This window comes from Telopea speciosissima, chromosome 6 (assembly GCF_018873765.1).
Source record: "Telopea speciosissima isolate NSW1024214 ecotype Mountain lineage chromosome 6, Tspe_v1, whole genome shotgun sequence".
Taxonomy (NCBI): Eukaryota; Viridiplantae; Streptophyta; class Magnoliopsida; order Proteales; family Proteaceae; genus Telopea; species Telopea speciosissima.
The window spans coordinates 63084591-63098936 of NC_057921.1; the positions used below are offsets into that span (position 1 = coordinate 63084591).

Genomic DNA, 14346 nt, shown 5'->3' on the forward strand with positions numbered 1-14346 from the left:
CTTTGCCTTCAACAACTCTCTCTCTCCCTCTCTCCCTCTCTCTCATATGGAGAGTTTCTCTTCGCCATGGTGAAGAGGGAATCTCCAAATTTTAGAAGATCTAACACTTAATTGTTGATTAAAAAAACACTTAATTTGAATTAGCATTAGGAAGGATATTTTCAACTTTTACAATAAAGTATAGGAGTTTAATAATAGAGAAATTCTTATTATAGTAATCTTACTTTTTTTTTTTATCCATTGTGTCGTGTTCTTACAAGTTATTTAATAAGTAATCAATGTAAGAGTAAAAAAGATTTTTAAAAAAATTGAAAGTCATTTAATATGGTTTTTCATATCGGGCCGTGTAGCCCCTACACTAACGTAGGACCCAATGAGAGGACTCATAGGGGCATCAACATGAGTAGAAAATTTGATTTCAAATAAGGTTGAGTGGTAAATTCAAACTCTCTTTTATCTGGGTGCACGGACCACACGACCAGACAACATTCTTTTTCCCTAATTTTTATGTTTTCATTCTCTAACAAGGAAAATTATCTCCTCCAGTTCTTTGCCCAGCCTAGCCCAGTTTCCCCCCCCCCCCCATGTTAGAGGAATTGGTGAACTAGTCGGACAAGGAACTAGAGGGGATAAAGATTCATTTAACAATAGTGGTTTTGGTCACCATTTGCCAAATGACATGGCATAGATAAATGTGGATGGGTCAATATGGTAGAGGGAGGAGGGCCTTACACCCATCTTACAATCAAATTTTAAAATAAGACAGACTTATCAGAAAATACAAATGGATATTATATATGCTAGCATTACATGTTTACAATTTTACATTTACAGAACCAAAAGGTGTGATTTGAATGTAATGTGTGCTTCTTTAATTCTCATTCGAAAAAATTATATGTGATACTAGAACGGTTAAAAAAGTAAGTTGCAAATTATTTGAGACCTTGAGGGATTTTGATGATAAAATGCCTTTTATATAATATATAAACTACCGTGCGTCATTACAATTTTCTTAGATTAAGCTTTCATAAATTTAGATTGAGGCTATCTAAAAATAGGCATATCCAATGCATGCAGCTCCTGCCATTGCAAGATCTAGGGAATGTCATAATGTACATAGCTTTGTCTCCGCTTCAGAGAAAGACTATTTCCCGACTCAAACCCGTGATTACTAGATTGCAATGGAGAAACTCAGTGACCACTTTTGTCACTTTAAGGCTATCTAAGTAAATAAAAAATTATTAGCGAAAGTAATTAAGAAAAATATAATAATAAAAAGGGTTACAGTATCATATTGTGACAAAAGAATACTACAATTTATTTCAGTTTTCACTACCAAAACGTGCAAGCCATGACATTAATCCCTTCTTGTGGTCCCTTACACTTTTTTTTTTTTTTTTGCTTCTGCCCCTCTACACTTTAACAAATCCACTTATTAGGATGTTACAACAAATACAAACATAAAATAAAATAATCAACAAAACAACTATTTTAAGTTTTCATCAGCTTAATTAACAAATCACAGCCGTCCATCGCATATACCACAAGTCATACAGCAAGGTTGTCTAGAAGACTCGTCATATATCAAAGGCCCGATGTGTAAGGCACGCTGGTGGCAGGTAACCAAGAATTACCGCTAATAAATCTCCCTACTGTGAACTGTAATGCTACAGATGCTTGTGTTATAACATGATACCCACCCCACCTCACTCTCCTAGCAGTAGACGAACCCGGCCCAGAGTTCTTGTACTCTCCATAATATAACGTATTTAGAGCAAAATTACCATTCCATTCCAACCAACCAGCCGGATCTATCAATGAACCAAGATAGGTTTGCATGTAAACAGTTCTAGAGTATTCCTTCCATGGTCGACCCAAATATGCTCTAACCGAGCTCTGAATTCGAGCCAGGTCCGAACCAGCCATTACTCTAGAGTTATGAATTGAAATTCCAGTGTTTTGGTTCGGGTCGGTTCTCCCTTGAGCCGTCACCGTAATTTCCTGACCGGTTATGGGTCTCCTAGCGTAGATCATGCAGTTTTGTAACACTACAGCTGCATTACCAAAGATGAAATCCACTGACCCTATAATGTAACACTCTCTGTAGAATTGACGTTGTGAGTGAACATAGAGTGTGTCTTGATATCCTTCAATGCTACATTGATAGAAGACTGATTTATCAGCACCTGAACGGAGAGCCACTGCTTGATTATTCTGAGGACCTGCAGTGTTACGGATTGTAATTCCCCGTGCCATGAATCCTTTTCCGACAACACCTGAGAATCATAAAATTAAACTAAGTACAACAGCTAGCTTTTAAGGATGAGTTCTACCCGGCCAAGTCCCAACAAGTGGTATCAGAGCTTTGATAGAACACATTAAATCAAGCCTTTTAACCTATCCTATACACTTAGAGTAGGGCCCATTAGGCACATAATATTTTACTTACCAACTGTTGCGGATCCGAAGGTGGTGGAACCTCCACCTACACTTCTGCTACCGGTGATGATTGTGTATTTGAGCCCATCTCCAACGAGCAAAATGTTGGTCAAGCTGCTTCCAATGTCAAGGTTCTCCCTGTAAACACCTTTCTTAACATAAATGACAAACCTCTTACTTCCTCTATTTGTCTTCGCTGCAGCATTAAGTGCAGCTTGTATGGTGCGATACCTTCCGGACCCATCTTGTGCTACAACGAGGTTAGCCTTTACAGACGTAGATCTTGAGGATAAAAGCTTCCGATCACCGGGAGATACCCAAGTTGGGAACTTATCATTTTCATAAGTTTGCTCTTGAGGTTCTTCAACTTTGTTAACAGACAAAGAGTTTGAAATCATCTTAGAAGCGTCGTTAGACATGAGAGGAAGAAGGTAGTCAGAGACATTAAGATCAAAGAAACCATCTCGGCAAGTGTCGAGGTTGGTGATGGCTGTGCTTAACCATGTTTGTTTATCGGAGTCGGTGCAGTTGTTGTAAGGGTTAATGGTGCTGTTGAGTTGATGAACGCTGTGTTTGTGAAGCTCCACACAGTCAGCCCACGCAGCTTTCTCCTTCTCATTCCGACATTTTGATCCGAGGGATTCTATGAGGGTCTGTGCACGTAGGGTATGCTCCATGGCAGCTTGTATAGTCATTTTCTTGAAATCTGAATGGACTTTGGGGTTGTAAGAGTGAAGGCCATGGGTGGTCATGGAGGTTTTGCAGGCTTCAGGGTATGGGGTTTTGCCGCAGAACAAGTCTATGTCGGCGTTGATGGAGGAAAGAGTAGAGCAGAAAAAGATGAATGTGAGGAATATAGTGAGTGTTGTGGTTCTCATGGTCGCCATTGATGGGCTTACTTAGGTCTTTAAGGACACTGTGTCTTTCGAATTGGGAGAGGAGGGAGACCTATATATATATACATGATAGGAACCACATGACAGGTTGGCCGATGGGATCGCCAGAAGAAGACTGAAGAATACCTAATGCAAAAAAAATTAATAAGAAGAAGAAGAAAAAGAGAGTTGATGCGCAGTTCTGTTTTACCTTGTAGAACTTCCATGGAACTTTCGGAAAAGTCTTAAAAGGTTTTTTTAAGCTTAAAAGTTTTACTGTAATAGAGTGAGACTAACGAGAATGGATCATCTACACGTATCAATATACATCTTCGATCACATTTTAATTTTGTTTTCATAAAAACTCCTTCTCTCTCTTGTAAATGACAAAATAGTTGGTTGTTAGATATACGTTCACCTGTTGGATTGTGTAGGAGAACCCAACTCGGACCAAGCTTCGTATTTTTGTTCTTTATTTTTTTGACTTTTCAACATTAAGGGGACGGCGACAAACTATGAAACGCGTTTGGTCCTCTTGGCTGTCGATTTGAATGAGACTGCAAATTGGGGTTATGCAGCGCACGTAACTGCAGATTCGAATGCCTAATGCCTCTAGGGTTTATACGCAACCGAATTGAAGTTGACGTTCTAAAATCTATAACTAATCCTCCTATGTGGATAGATGTTGACCGTCCAATCAATTGAAGAACGACTTTTTTTAAAAGAAGTAAACGAAATGCGAATGGCCATTCTCTTCAGAAAAATAAATTAATACTTTTAATCTTACCATATACAAAAGTATCTTGCTGGAGTAGCTCAGTTGGTTAGAGCGTGTGGCTGTTAACCACAAGGTCGAAGGTTCAAACCCTTCCTCTAGCGTATAAATTTTTTTCTTTTACATTTTCTTCTTCTGATTATAATTCTAGCTGTCAAAACTTGGAATTTATAGATCATGGCCAATATCAATATTAATCATTGAGAAACTCTAGGATTTTGAATGTTTACATATATCAATTGTCACTCTCTACATAATAGCTTAAGTTTCTAAATTAGACATTTTAACCTAATGTCAAAGTCATTAGGTTTAGGGAAAAAGAAGTCTGTCTAGGAGTGTGGTCTATGCCAATATGTACTGTCATGTGTCTATCTCTCTCCTCAACAAAACAAAAAACTATTTTCTTAGGTTTATTATGAGAGTATTGTTGTAGGTAATATTCCTGAACAGAAAACTATTTTCCTTAGGTCAACACATGTAACACTATTACTTGTAATTTATGACAAGATTTGGAACATGTTGAGGAAAATTTTGAACTTAGAACCATTAAAAGTTGAAACCATCAATAATCTTAGGCCTTTTGGTGCTCTCAAGTAGGGCTGTAAACGGATCGGATTCGGCTCGGATAATGCTATATCTGCATCCGCATCCGATTAGCTATCGGACGGATTCGGATAGTGCTAAACAGATCTGGACACGGATACGGATCGGATATTTTATTTGTTTACATGTAAATATAGCTTTTCGGATAGCTATAGCCTATCTGTATCCGCATCCGTTTAGCTTTCGGACGGATTCGGATAGTGCTAAACGGATACGGAAACGGATTTCGGCTATTCATTTACACCCCTACTCTCAAGGGCCCGTAAAGTTTTTTTTTTTGTACGATCGTAAAGTTGATGCCTGAATGGGGTCCACCTTTCCGGTCAATAATCAATATCGAAAATTGGCTTACTCCTATATATTTGTCATTATGTAATACATACTAGTATTTTTTGACCCATTATGAGCGGATTTTGTTATCGGACCGAATTTTCCACCACCCGCGGTGAATGGGATGTCATTCACCAAGGGTGTCAAATGGGTAGGAGAGGGCATCACGAGGGTGTTTTCAGAAAATACTAAAACCCTATAAAGGTTTGTGAAACCTAGGATTGTAGGTGAATCGTCCTTTATGAGTGGGGGAAAACTTTTTTCTTTGCTATATCTCCTTTTGTTTTCTCAAATTAGAGATGAAGAACATCTAATGCCTAGATAATAAATAAAGGAGAAAAATTTCCTATCATACATCATGAAACAAGAACAAACAAAGATGACAAAGAGATTTAACGTGGTTCACACACTAATATGATGTACTATGTCCACGGGCAAAGCTGAAAATGATTCATTATGTAATGAAAGAAGATTACCGTGGAGATCTCTCAAAAACACGAGAACGGCAGCAAGAACTCTCACTCAGAAATCCTAACTAGAAAATCCCCAAATCTCACTTGTTTCACTTACTTACACAATAAGACACGAAAAACATATTAATACACCTTCAAACAAGTCAATCCATTGGGTCGGGTCGGATCGTATTGTACCATACCACTACCATCATAAACCTCAAAATAATCTCATTCGATTCACTATCAAAATTATCAAAGCAGGTCAATCTCCGAAACGAATACAAAAATTGAAAACACACATAACAAAATCAATAATACCTCCATTATTCCTCAATACTTTTTGGATACCATCCAAATGGTCAAAGGACTTCATGGGTGAGGAAAAACTCCTACATATATAAAATTCATGTTCCATTTTGAGAACGATTTTTATCTCAATTTTTTTTTTTTTTTTTTATTTTTATATAAGAACAGCAGTAATTTTACTAAAAAAACTAATAGAAACCATAGTTTTTGTCTTGCGTACAAGTGGCAAGATTAAGACCTATAGTTAAACAGAGGTTATCCTTATACAAAGTAAAGATACTGTTTTGACTTCTATCACTTATATACATTAAGTCTTTAATATAAGTATAAGGCCACGGATGGTTAGAAGGGGATGGAAGAGCATTGACTATGGAGTCATTTGTGCACCAAATCTCCTTTATCTCCAAGCCTAACTGCGTTGCATGATCTAAATATGTCCTGATATTGTACAATTCAGATTCCCAACTTGACAATGATTCCATTTTTTCTGTAGCAAAATACAAAAACCTTCCATCCAACAAAAAAATGTATGACCAGCCTCCCAAACTTACTCCTAGAGTTTGGGTTATGCACAAATTAAAATAGGGTATTTAAATTGAGGAATAGATGACCAATTTTAATTGACTTGCTCTCTTGAACACATCGATGTGGAAGCTGTCGAGATGGTTTTAATATGTTGCACACGTAAACGCTGACGTCATTTCAAATCTGAGTCTTCCCCCACTTACCCCACGTACCCAAAAACAGAATGATTGGTGAGTTAATAAGATTTGTAAAGAGATCTATAAAAGCTCACTCCGTATTCAAGTATCCAATAACTCAATGGCAACTCAATGATTAGGCAAACTTTGTGTGATCCTTCGTCTATAGTTTTTTAATCTACACTTGGCACTTGACAGGGTCATACAAATATAATAATGACAAATTTTCAAATATGAAATGCTGTATTTATAGTTTAATATCAAGATTAGTGACACGTAAAATTTGTTTGTCCAATTCAAACATTTTATTCACCATTTATTGAGATATTTTTTCTTGTGCAAATCGCTCTTACAATGATTTTATTACTTTTTTCTTTTAAAAAAAAATACATGAAGCACGATTTTCATATACATTGAATTTGGGTTCCTAGTAGTCTAGGGGTGTGAATTCCAGACCCGGCCAGTAGCCCCGATCGAGCCTGCTCGGTTAAAGCCCTTTTAGAGTTAAACAACTCATTAGCCCGTTTTGAGCCCGGTTTAGGCCCGTTTAGTCCGAATAAGACTGTCTCGATTAAAGACTGAACACCGACCGACCAAAATGAAACCGTACCATGTCTGTCCAAGGCAAACCCGAATGCCTAAATAATCGGACACGGTGTAGCCTGTAAATTGGTGAGGCCCGGCTAAGCCTGACCGAGCCCGACTAGTTGACACCCCTAGTTCCTACCAAGCTACCACATCTATTAATATTATATATTTCAATAAACGATGTTTCCCTCTATTCTTCCTATCTCTAATATCCTTTTCTATTTTTATTTAAAAAACTAAAATATTTTGAATACAAATTTCGTTTCTTGAGCATTTTTATTTTGTTTAGGAATGAATCAAATTTATATTCTCCAAAATGCCTGTTCAAATGCCCTGCAGTCAAGGGATTCCCCTTGATTGTGCCCTGTGAGAGGGCGTAGGGCACACCACCAAGTAGAGATCATTTTCCTTTTTTTATTGTTCTTACTTACAAACAAACTAATCTTCCCTCTCATAATCCCTAAAATTTCTCCGAAAGCATTACTCAAGCGCCACATTTCGCCACATCTCTCTCTCTCTTAACCAACTATATATTATCTTATCTATGGTCATCAAGAAGACTTTTTTTTTTTTTGGGTAAAAGTCATCAAGAGAACTAAGAAGATAAATCTCATCAATCTTTAGTTTATGTATTACTTAATTAATAATTTATTTGTAACATTAATTATAAGTGAAAATTTTTGTGCTTGGCAACCCACATATAAAATTGATTTATGGTTTTAATACATGGCATCAGATCGGGTACCAGTCACCTGCAAAATCGATATGATATCAACATGGATCAATACGATCGAACACATTTGCCACTGATTTCCCTTAAAAAATCAGGGTTTTTGATTGTTTTATCCCTTGTCCATATTGTGTCACTAATATGGTATCGGGATCGATGACTAGCAAAATCATTACATATCGTCCAATACTCCAATATGGGTGATACGATACCGATACCTCAAACCATGTGTAGTACCACGTGGAAGAGTGAGGTGGCAATTCTAACACTTGGAGATCTAGAAAATGGTCTGAATTGGTCACCTATCTACTCCTCTATATGTCCATGCACCCCTCGTGGTTCCATGCACCTTATTAGTAGTCCTTGATTTTTCTATGTTTTATTTTTTCAGGTGATCAATTTTGGTTGGGCTGAGACTTGACATGTAAACAAGAGACGTTAAGATCAACTGTCCATATACAATTTTAGGCCCCAATGATATACAATTTGATAGATCTAGGAACCCACACATCATTGTTGCCCATGGATCATTGTAGGGGTGCAAGTTTGGTCCTGTCGACCCGAACCCGCCCTGAGCCCGAATAGGGTCTGGGCTGAGATATTTGGCCCTGAGGGTGGGTCAGGGCTGGAAATTTCTGACCCTGAGTTAGGGTTGGGTCGAGTTAGGGTTGAGGCCTCGAGCTAAGCTTGGCCCGGCCCGGCCCGACCTTGATTTCAGTTATACTATAAAATATATATTGATATAATTTATACATTATAAACTTTAAATTTCACCCACATTTTTTTATATAATATATTATATATGAAGACAATAAGTGTTATAATATAATTTATTATATTATTATTTTATGTAAAATTAATAATGTTCTTCGTAGTCCATTCTAGCCCATGCATTTCTTTCCCCCTCCCCATGATCAGGGCCAATCAAGGTCGGCCTGACCTGACCCTGAGGGCAGGTCAGGGTTGGATTTTTTTGACCCTGAGTCAGGGTCGGGTCGGGCCTAGGCCCAGCTAAGGGGACTTAGGGTTGGGTTAGGATTCTATAAAGTCCGGCCCAACCCGACCCTGTTGCAGCCCTAGATCATTGTCCATTACAACTCCCTTAATTTTAATCATTTATTTAAGGGAAAAGGAATGCCACTCTGTCGCACAGCGCGGAATGTACCTGCATCAGACATAGCCGCACACAAAAGGACAGATGCACCCTTGGTCCTTTTCGCCTGTCCAGGGGTGCGCTGATCGTTTCGCACGCAGTTGTGCCAGAGCGCAGGTACACACCGCGCTGCGCGACCAATGTTATTTAAATAGTCTCAAATACTTGTATTTCTAATACTCAATTCATGACTCTCAACCGTAACTTGCCCATCCTTAAAATACGCATTAAATTCAATTTTATAAGCTAACCAAGGTGTGAACATTATGTTTCAAGACAATTGGATTGCCACATCTAGATTATAAATTTAGTGACTCTCTAAACGACACCTCTACAGGTATATTTAGAATTGACACCTTCTTTGATTGCCCCTTGTCCTATTTTTTAAAATTCTTTAAGAAAAAAAATATTTCCAAAAATAATTTGAAAGTGACTTGTCAGTATGTCTTTTTCAAAAACTATCATTGTTCGAATATACATGTGAAATGACAAGATTTACCATCATTTTTTTAAAAAAAAATTTGATTACACCAGAAGGGGGGAAAAAAAGTAAGTTTACAAATTATTTGACAACTATGGGATATCAATAAGAAAATCTCACAAATTTATAGGCTAAACCATGCTATTTTGGTACTACTAGGGGAAGAATTGTCTAGAAATGAGAAAAATATGGGGGTTTTGAAGAAGATAAAATACAATAAAAACACAACCAAAAATCAAAATAATGGCTCTATTTTTAGTAGGTCAATATGGGTTGTAACTTGGTTGCAGCTCCACACCAACAAAAAAAGTGGGTCAATAGGGGATGTACCTTGGGTCGGCCCGGGCAAAACTCAGCTTGGCCTAGCCCAAATCTGGCCCAAGAAAACCAATCCTGAAAGAGGACCCAAAGAAGCACATCCCTATTGGCTGGCCTGGGCTTAACCGTGGGCACAGCTTGGCCTTTCTTATGGGAACATTTCTCGGCTTGGCCTTGGCTCGGCCTAAGCCTGAACTATATTTTAGTGACTGGCTTGGGCTTACCTTAACCAGCCTACATACATAAACCCCTATGGGTCAAAAGGGAGAGGTTTCCTATCGATTAAAACTTTTTTTTTTTTTTTTTGGTTGAATATCGATTAAAACTTGTTGCTTGCTAAGTTGGTAATTTATTCTCAATTTTTCTTGAATATGCCCAATAAACTTGCAAACTATTGGATTGTGCTAGGTTTTGCTTGTACTTTTTTTTCGTTCATTCCTGTCGAGGGCCCATAGGCTACTAGGATGGCAGCCCAAGAGGACAGTCAAGATTGGGAGGGGAACAAAGGGGGAATTTCAAGATGTCAAGCAGCCGATTGGAAGGGGGGGGGGGGGGAAGAGAGTCGAACAAGTGACCTCTCCCTAGGACTTAGGTCGAACAAGTGACCTTTCCCTAGGACTTAGGCCAGTACTCTACCACAACTAACGGCCACCACCAAAACAAGAGGCGCTTTCCGACTTATACATTCACTATCTAGACGCATAACTAAGAACCTTCCGGTAAGTTTTTCTACTAGGCTCACTGTTTGGTAGAAACCTAGTAATAACCCATCAAACTATGGACAAGTTTAAGTTAGTTTAACCGGAAAAAAAAAAAAAAAAAAAGTACAAAGTTCCCAACTGTCACGTTGAATTGAGAGAATGAAGTTCAAGGGGTATTGTTAACAATGCAAGATAAGGACGAAACATTCCATCCACATCTAAGGTATATTTTAGATTGACGGATTTATAAACGAAGAGCACAGATTCTGATTCATTTGCAAGATTTGTCACCAACTGAAACAACGTGGGAAGACTGAAAGATATGTGACAAAAATTTCCTACATTCAGCCTTGAACACAAGACCGTTTTTTAATGGGGGAAAAGAATGTTACATGCTTCAATTCGGCCGAGATGCATAGAGACCATGCATTCAAGTATGTAATCAGTTAATAGGATTTTACAAGGACCGGCCAGCAATAATGATCAAAGACCATCTTTGTACGGCACACCAGTTGAAGGCAACCATGACCTTCCGGCAATGAAGTTTGAGACAGTGAACCGTGCAGCTTCCCTTGGATTTGTTATGACGTGATAGCCACGCCATCTCACTCGCCTTGTGGTTGAAGAAGCTGGCCCATAGTTCTTGTACTCTCCATAATATAATGTATTGAGAGCAAAGTTACCACCCCATGTGGTCCAACCCTTTGGATCGATCAACTTATCAAGATAGGTTTCGAGATAGACCGTTTGAGAGTATTGTTTCCATGGTCGACCCAGGAATGTCTTGTAGTACCTTAGAACGGGCCTTAAGTCTGGAGCAGCCATGACCGTTGATTTATAGATCGAAATGCCGGTGTTCTGGTTTGGGTCTATCCGTCCTTGGGCCGTTATCACATTGGCTTGACCGTATATGGGTTTTCTTACATAGATGATGCAGTTTTGGAATACTACGGCAGCGTTTCCAAAAATGAAGTCTATGGTGCCATAGATGTAACATTCTTTGTAGAATTGTCTCTGAGAGTGAACGTAAAGTGTATCTTGATATCCTTCAAAGCTGCACCGGTAGTAAGCAGAGTGATCGGAACCTGACCTCAATGCTACTGCTTGGCTTTGTGGGCCGGCCGTGTTACGGAACGTGATGCCTCGTGCAATAAATCCTTCACCCATAGCTCCTAATTAATGGTGGCCCCAAAAAATAAAAATTAACCCAACAATCGAACTCAAAACATAATGATCAAAGTATCAAACAATACAACTAAATATTATTTAACATTTCAAATTTATATTTACTATGTTTTAGTTCCTCGAATTTAAACAACCATGTATCCAATCTAGACCTCACCCATTTTTCTAATTAGATTGGGAAGTTACCCCAACCTCAGCCTAGGAAATTGTGTTTGTGTGGGCTCAAATGCCCTCCACCCATAGTGGACGGTTCATCCACCATCCTAGGGTTTATAAACCCCTCTTAGGATATTTCAAAATACTCTTTTAGTAACCTTTCCCGTCCTCTCCCACTATGTGTCACCATGGGTGGAGAGAAACTCGATCCATTTTTGTTTATAAAAGACAACCTAAGGGTATTTTTTTGGATGGATAAAGCTTATCCGAACAACCCGCTTTGATACGTTTATCAAGGTATAGTATTAAGTATTTGTATATGACAGATGTAACGGGACCCAAATTTTATGGATAAGTGGATCCTAAGATCTCCTATTCACATATAAAACTTCATTCCACTAGAATTTACCAAATTAATAAAACAAATGTTGAAACTAAGGTATATGAAGAAATGCACGATAGTGTTCAAAGTACCATAAGCTTACAAGGGCATACATAGGCAATACAATGGAGAGTATTCAATTGAATTAGACTCTAAAATTTGAAAAGCAATTAATAAAAAACACTAGCTATTTAATAAGGCCCATTCCAATGAATTTTTCCCTTTTGAATAATCAACCGATCGAAGAGTGTTTTATTATGTTTTTAACATACTAAATGAGTCAATTAAAATTCACTAATTAAGTTTAAGGATAGAGAAAGCTACCTGATCACGTGCGGTACACAATCCCTACACTTAGGCATAGGGCTGCAACTCCAGAAATTTTTGTCTTTTCATAAAGATGCAAATTTCTGCCTTTTCATAAAGATGCGGTTATGTGGCCTGGGCGTAGGGGCCACGTACCGCACGGCGATCAAGTACCGTCCTTTCTCCCTTAAATTAATTTATAAAAGGCTTCTCATGACCATTTAATATAATAGATCCTTTGTATGAAAGCAACCATTGTGCTTGTGTGGGCTCAAAATGGGTGAAGGAAATCATCTCGGAGAGGAGAGTCTCCTCATAATGATGGATGCTAATCCCACACGCATCGATCCAAAGACCTTTTTCTGTTTTTTTTGGCCCTTTTATCGCATCCAAGTGCTTCCATGACTATGAGCACATGAATCGAAGTGCGCCCACCGCAATAGTCTCTACAGCATTTGGACTTTGGACTCCTTGTAGTATATTTGAAGCTTCCATCCATGACCATAATCTATTCATTACTTGGTTGGGCCCCATCTGGAGCCCAATAGCCACGTGGCATACTGTAAATCCAGAATCTCCGCTATGGGAAAAATGGGATCCACAGTACGGCTCGCGATACGCACGTGGGGCGCCTTTGCTGCCTGGTGTCGCAGACGCGGAGGAGGAGGAGGAGGATGAGGATCCTTCCTTCGATGCCTCTTCCGCCGTGGGTCTTGATTTAACTAAGTATTTAGAGATGAAATAAGTGAAAAAAAGATTAGGGTTTAATAATGCTTACCAAAAGTTGCAGATGTGAAGGTGGTGGTGCTTCCTCCAACACTCCTGCTCCCACTGATAATGGTCTTCCGCATCCCATCTCCAACAAGCATGATATTGGTCATGGTAGCATCAATCTCAATGTTCTCCCAATAAACCCCTCCCTTCACATAAATCACAATTCTTCTGTTCCCTCTCCTACTCCTTATTGCCATATTCAAACCATCCTGAATGGTTCGAAAATTTCCAGACCCATCTTTTGCCACCACAAACTTCGCTCTTGCTGTAGCCAAACGTCTCGACTGTAAGAGCTTTCTATCAACTTCTGATACCCAACCAGGAAACTCATGATTACTACTACCATTATCTTCTGTCGTTGGAGCTTTGTTAATGGCCAATGTGTTGCTGATTAAGTTAGACACATTGTTCCATCGTATCGGCAACGTATCGTTTTTCAAATCTATCTCGGCGAAACCCGCTCGGCATGTCTCAAGATTTGTAAGTGCAGTGCTCAGCCATGTCTGTGCATCAAAACCAGTTATCTTCCCGTTTGGGTTGATGGTACTGTTGAGTTGGCGTACGGTGCTTTCGTATAGATCCAGGCAAGTTGCCCATGCGGTCTTCACCCCCTCTTGGCTGCCTCCTCCTCCGCCTCCGCCGTCGGGAGGTCCGAGTGAAACGGTGTGGTTCTGGCAGAGAAGTGTTTGATCTAAAGCCACTTGAACTGCCAACTTTAGGAACTGAGATTTGTCTTTGGGTTTGAAAGACTCAGAGACATGGCTTTTCATGAAGTACTTGCAATCGTCAGCGTAGGGGGTTTGGTTGCACCACCAGTTTATGTCTCCGTAGGACACATTTTGGGCTGCAATGGAAGAAGATAGAAGAGTAAGGAACAGGACAAGGGTTACTTTTGAAGCCATTAATAGGCTTTCTTGAACTAGCGAAAATGGAAAATGAAAAAGGAGTGTGGCTCGAAGCTCGATCTCTTGTTGCTTTATATATTTGTTGATGAATGTATTGAAAATGAGAAATGAGAATGGGTGACAGGCTGGGTCGTTGTTCACATGAGGAGGACGGAAAGATCGGAGACAATACCTCAAAAAGCG

General features: G+C 39.0%; 2 protein-coding genes and 1 non-coding gene across 3 annotated transcripts; 1 reads left to right on the forward strand and 2 right to left on the reverse strand.

Moving 5' to 3' along the window:
- Positions 1 to 1584: 1584 nt before the first annotated feature.
- LOC122665050 (pectinesterase 2-like) lies at positions 1585 to 3326 on the reverse strand. The gene is made up of 2 exons (XM_043861107.1): positions 2450 to 3326; positions 1585 to 2276 (listed from the first exon to the last, which is right to left on the reverse strand). The coding sequence occupies exons 1-2, from the start codon at positions 3324 to 3326 to the stop codon at positions 1585 to 1587; spliced, it is 1569 nt and encodes a 522-aa protein (XP_043717042.1).
- A 793-nt stretch (positions 3327 to 4119) lies between these two features.
- On the forward strand, positions 4120 to 4193 carry TRNAN-GUU. The gene has a single exon. It is a non-coding gene; the product is annotated as a tRNA-Asn (tRNA).
- A 6743-nt stretch (positions 4194 to 10936) lies between these two features.
- Positions 10937 to 14346, reverse strand: LOC122665086 (pectinesterase-like). Its single transcript, XM_043861152.1, has 2 exons — positions 13263 to 14346; positions 10937 to 11627 (listed from the first exon to the last, which is right to left on the reverse strand). Exons 1-2 carry the CDS (start codon positions 14158 to 14160, stop codon positions 10939 to 10941), a joined length of 1587 nt encoding a protein of 528 aa, XP_043717087.1. The 5' UTR covers positions 14161 to 14346; the 3' UTR covers positions 10937 to 10938.

Excerpts from the sequence above, each read along its gene's own strand:
- LOC122665050 (XM_043861107.1), bottom strand. The coding sequence starts at position 3,326 with ATGGCGACCATGAGAACCACAACACTCACTATATTCCTCACATTCATC. Across the intron at positions 2,277-2,449 it reads CTTCGGATCCGCAACAGTTG|GTGTTGTCGGAAAAGGATTC; the intron begins GTAAGTAAAATA and ends TATGATTCTCAG.
- LOC122665086 (XM_043861152.1), bottom strand. The coding sequence starts at position 14,160 with ATGGCTTCAAAAGTAACCCTTGTCCTGTTCCTTACTCTTCTATCTTCT. Across the intron at positions 11,628-13,262 it reads CTTCACATCTGCAACTTTTG|GAGCTATGGGTGAAGGATTT; the intron begins GTAAGCATTATT and ends ACCATTAATTAG.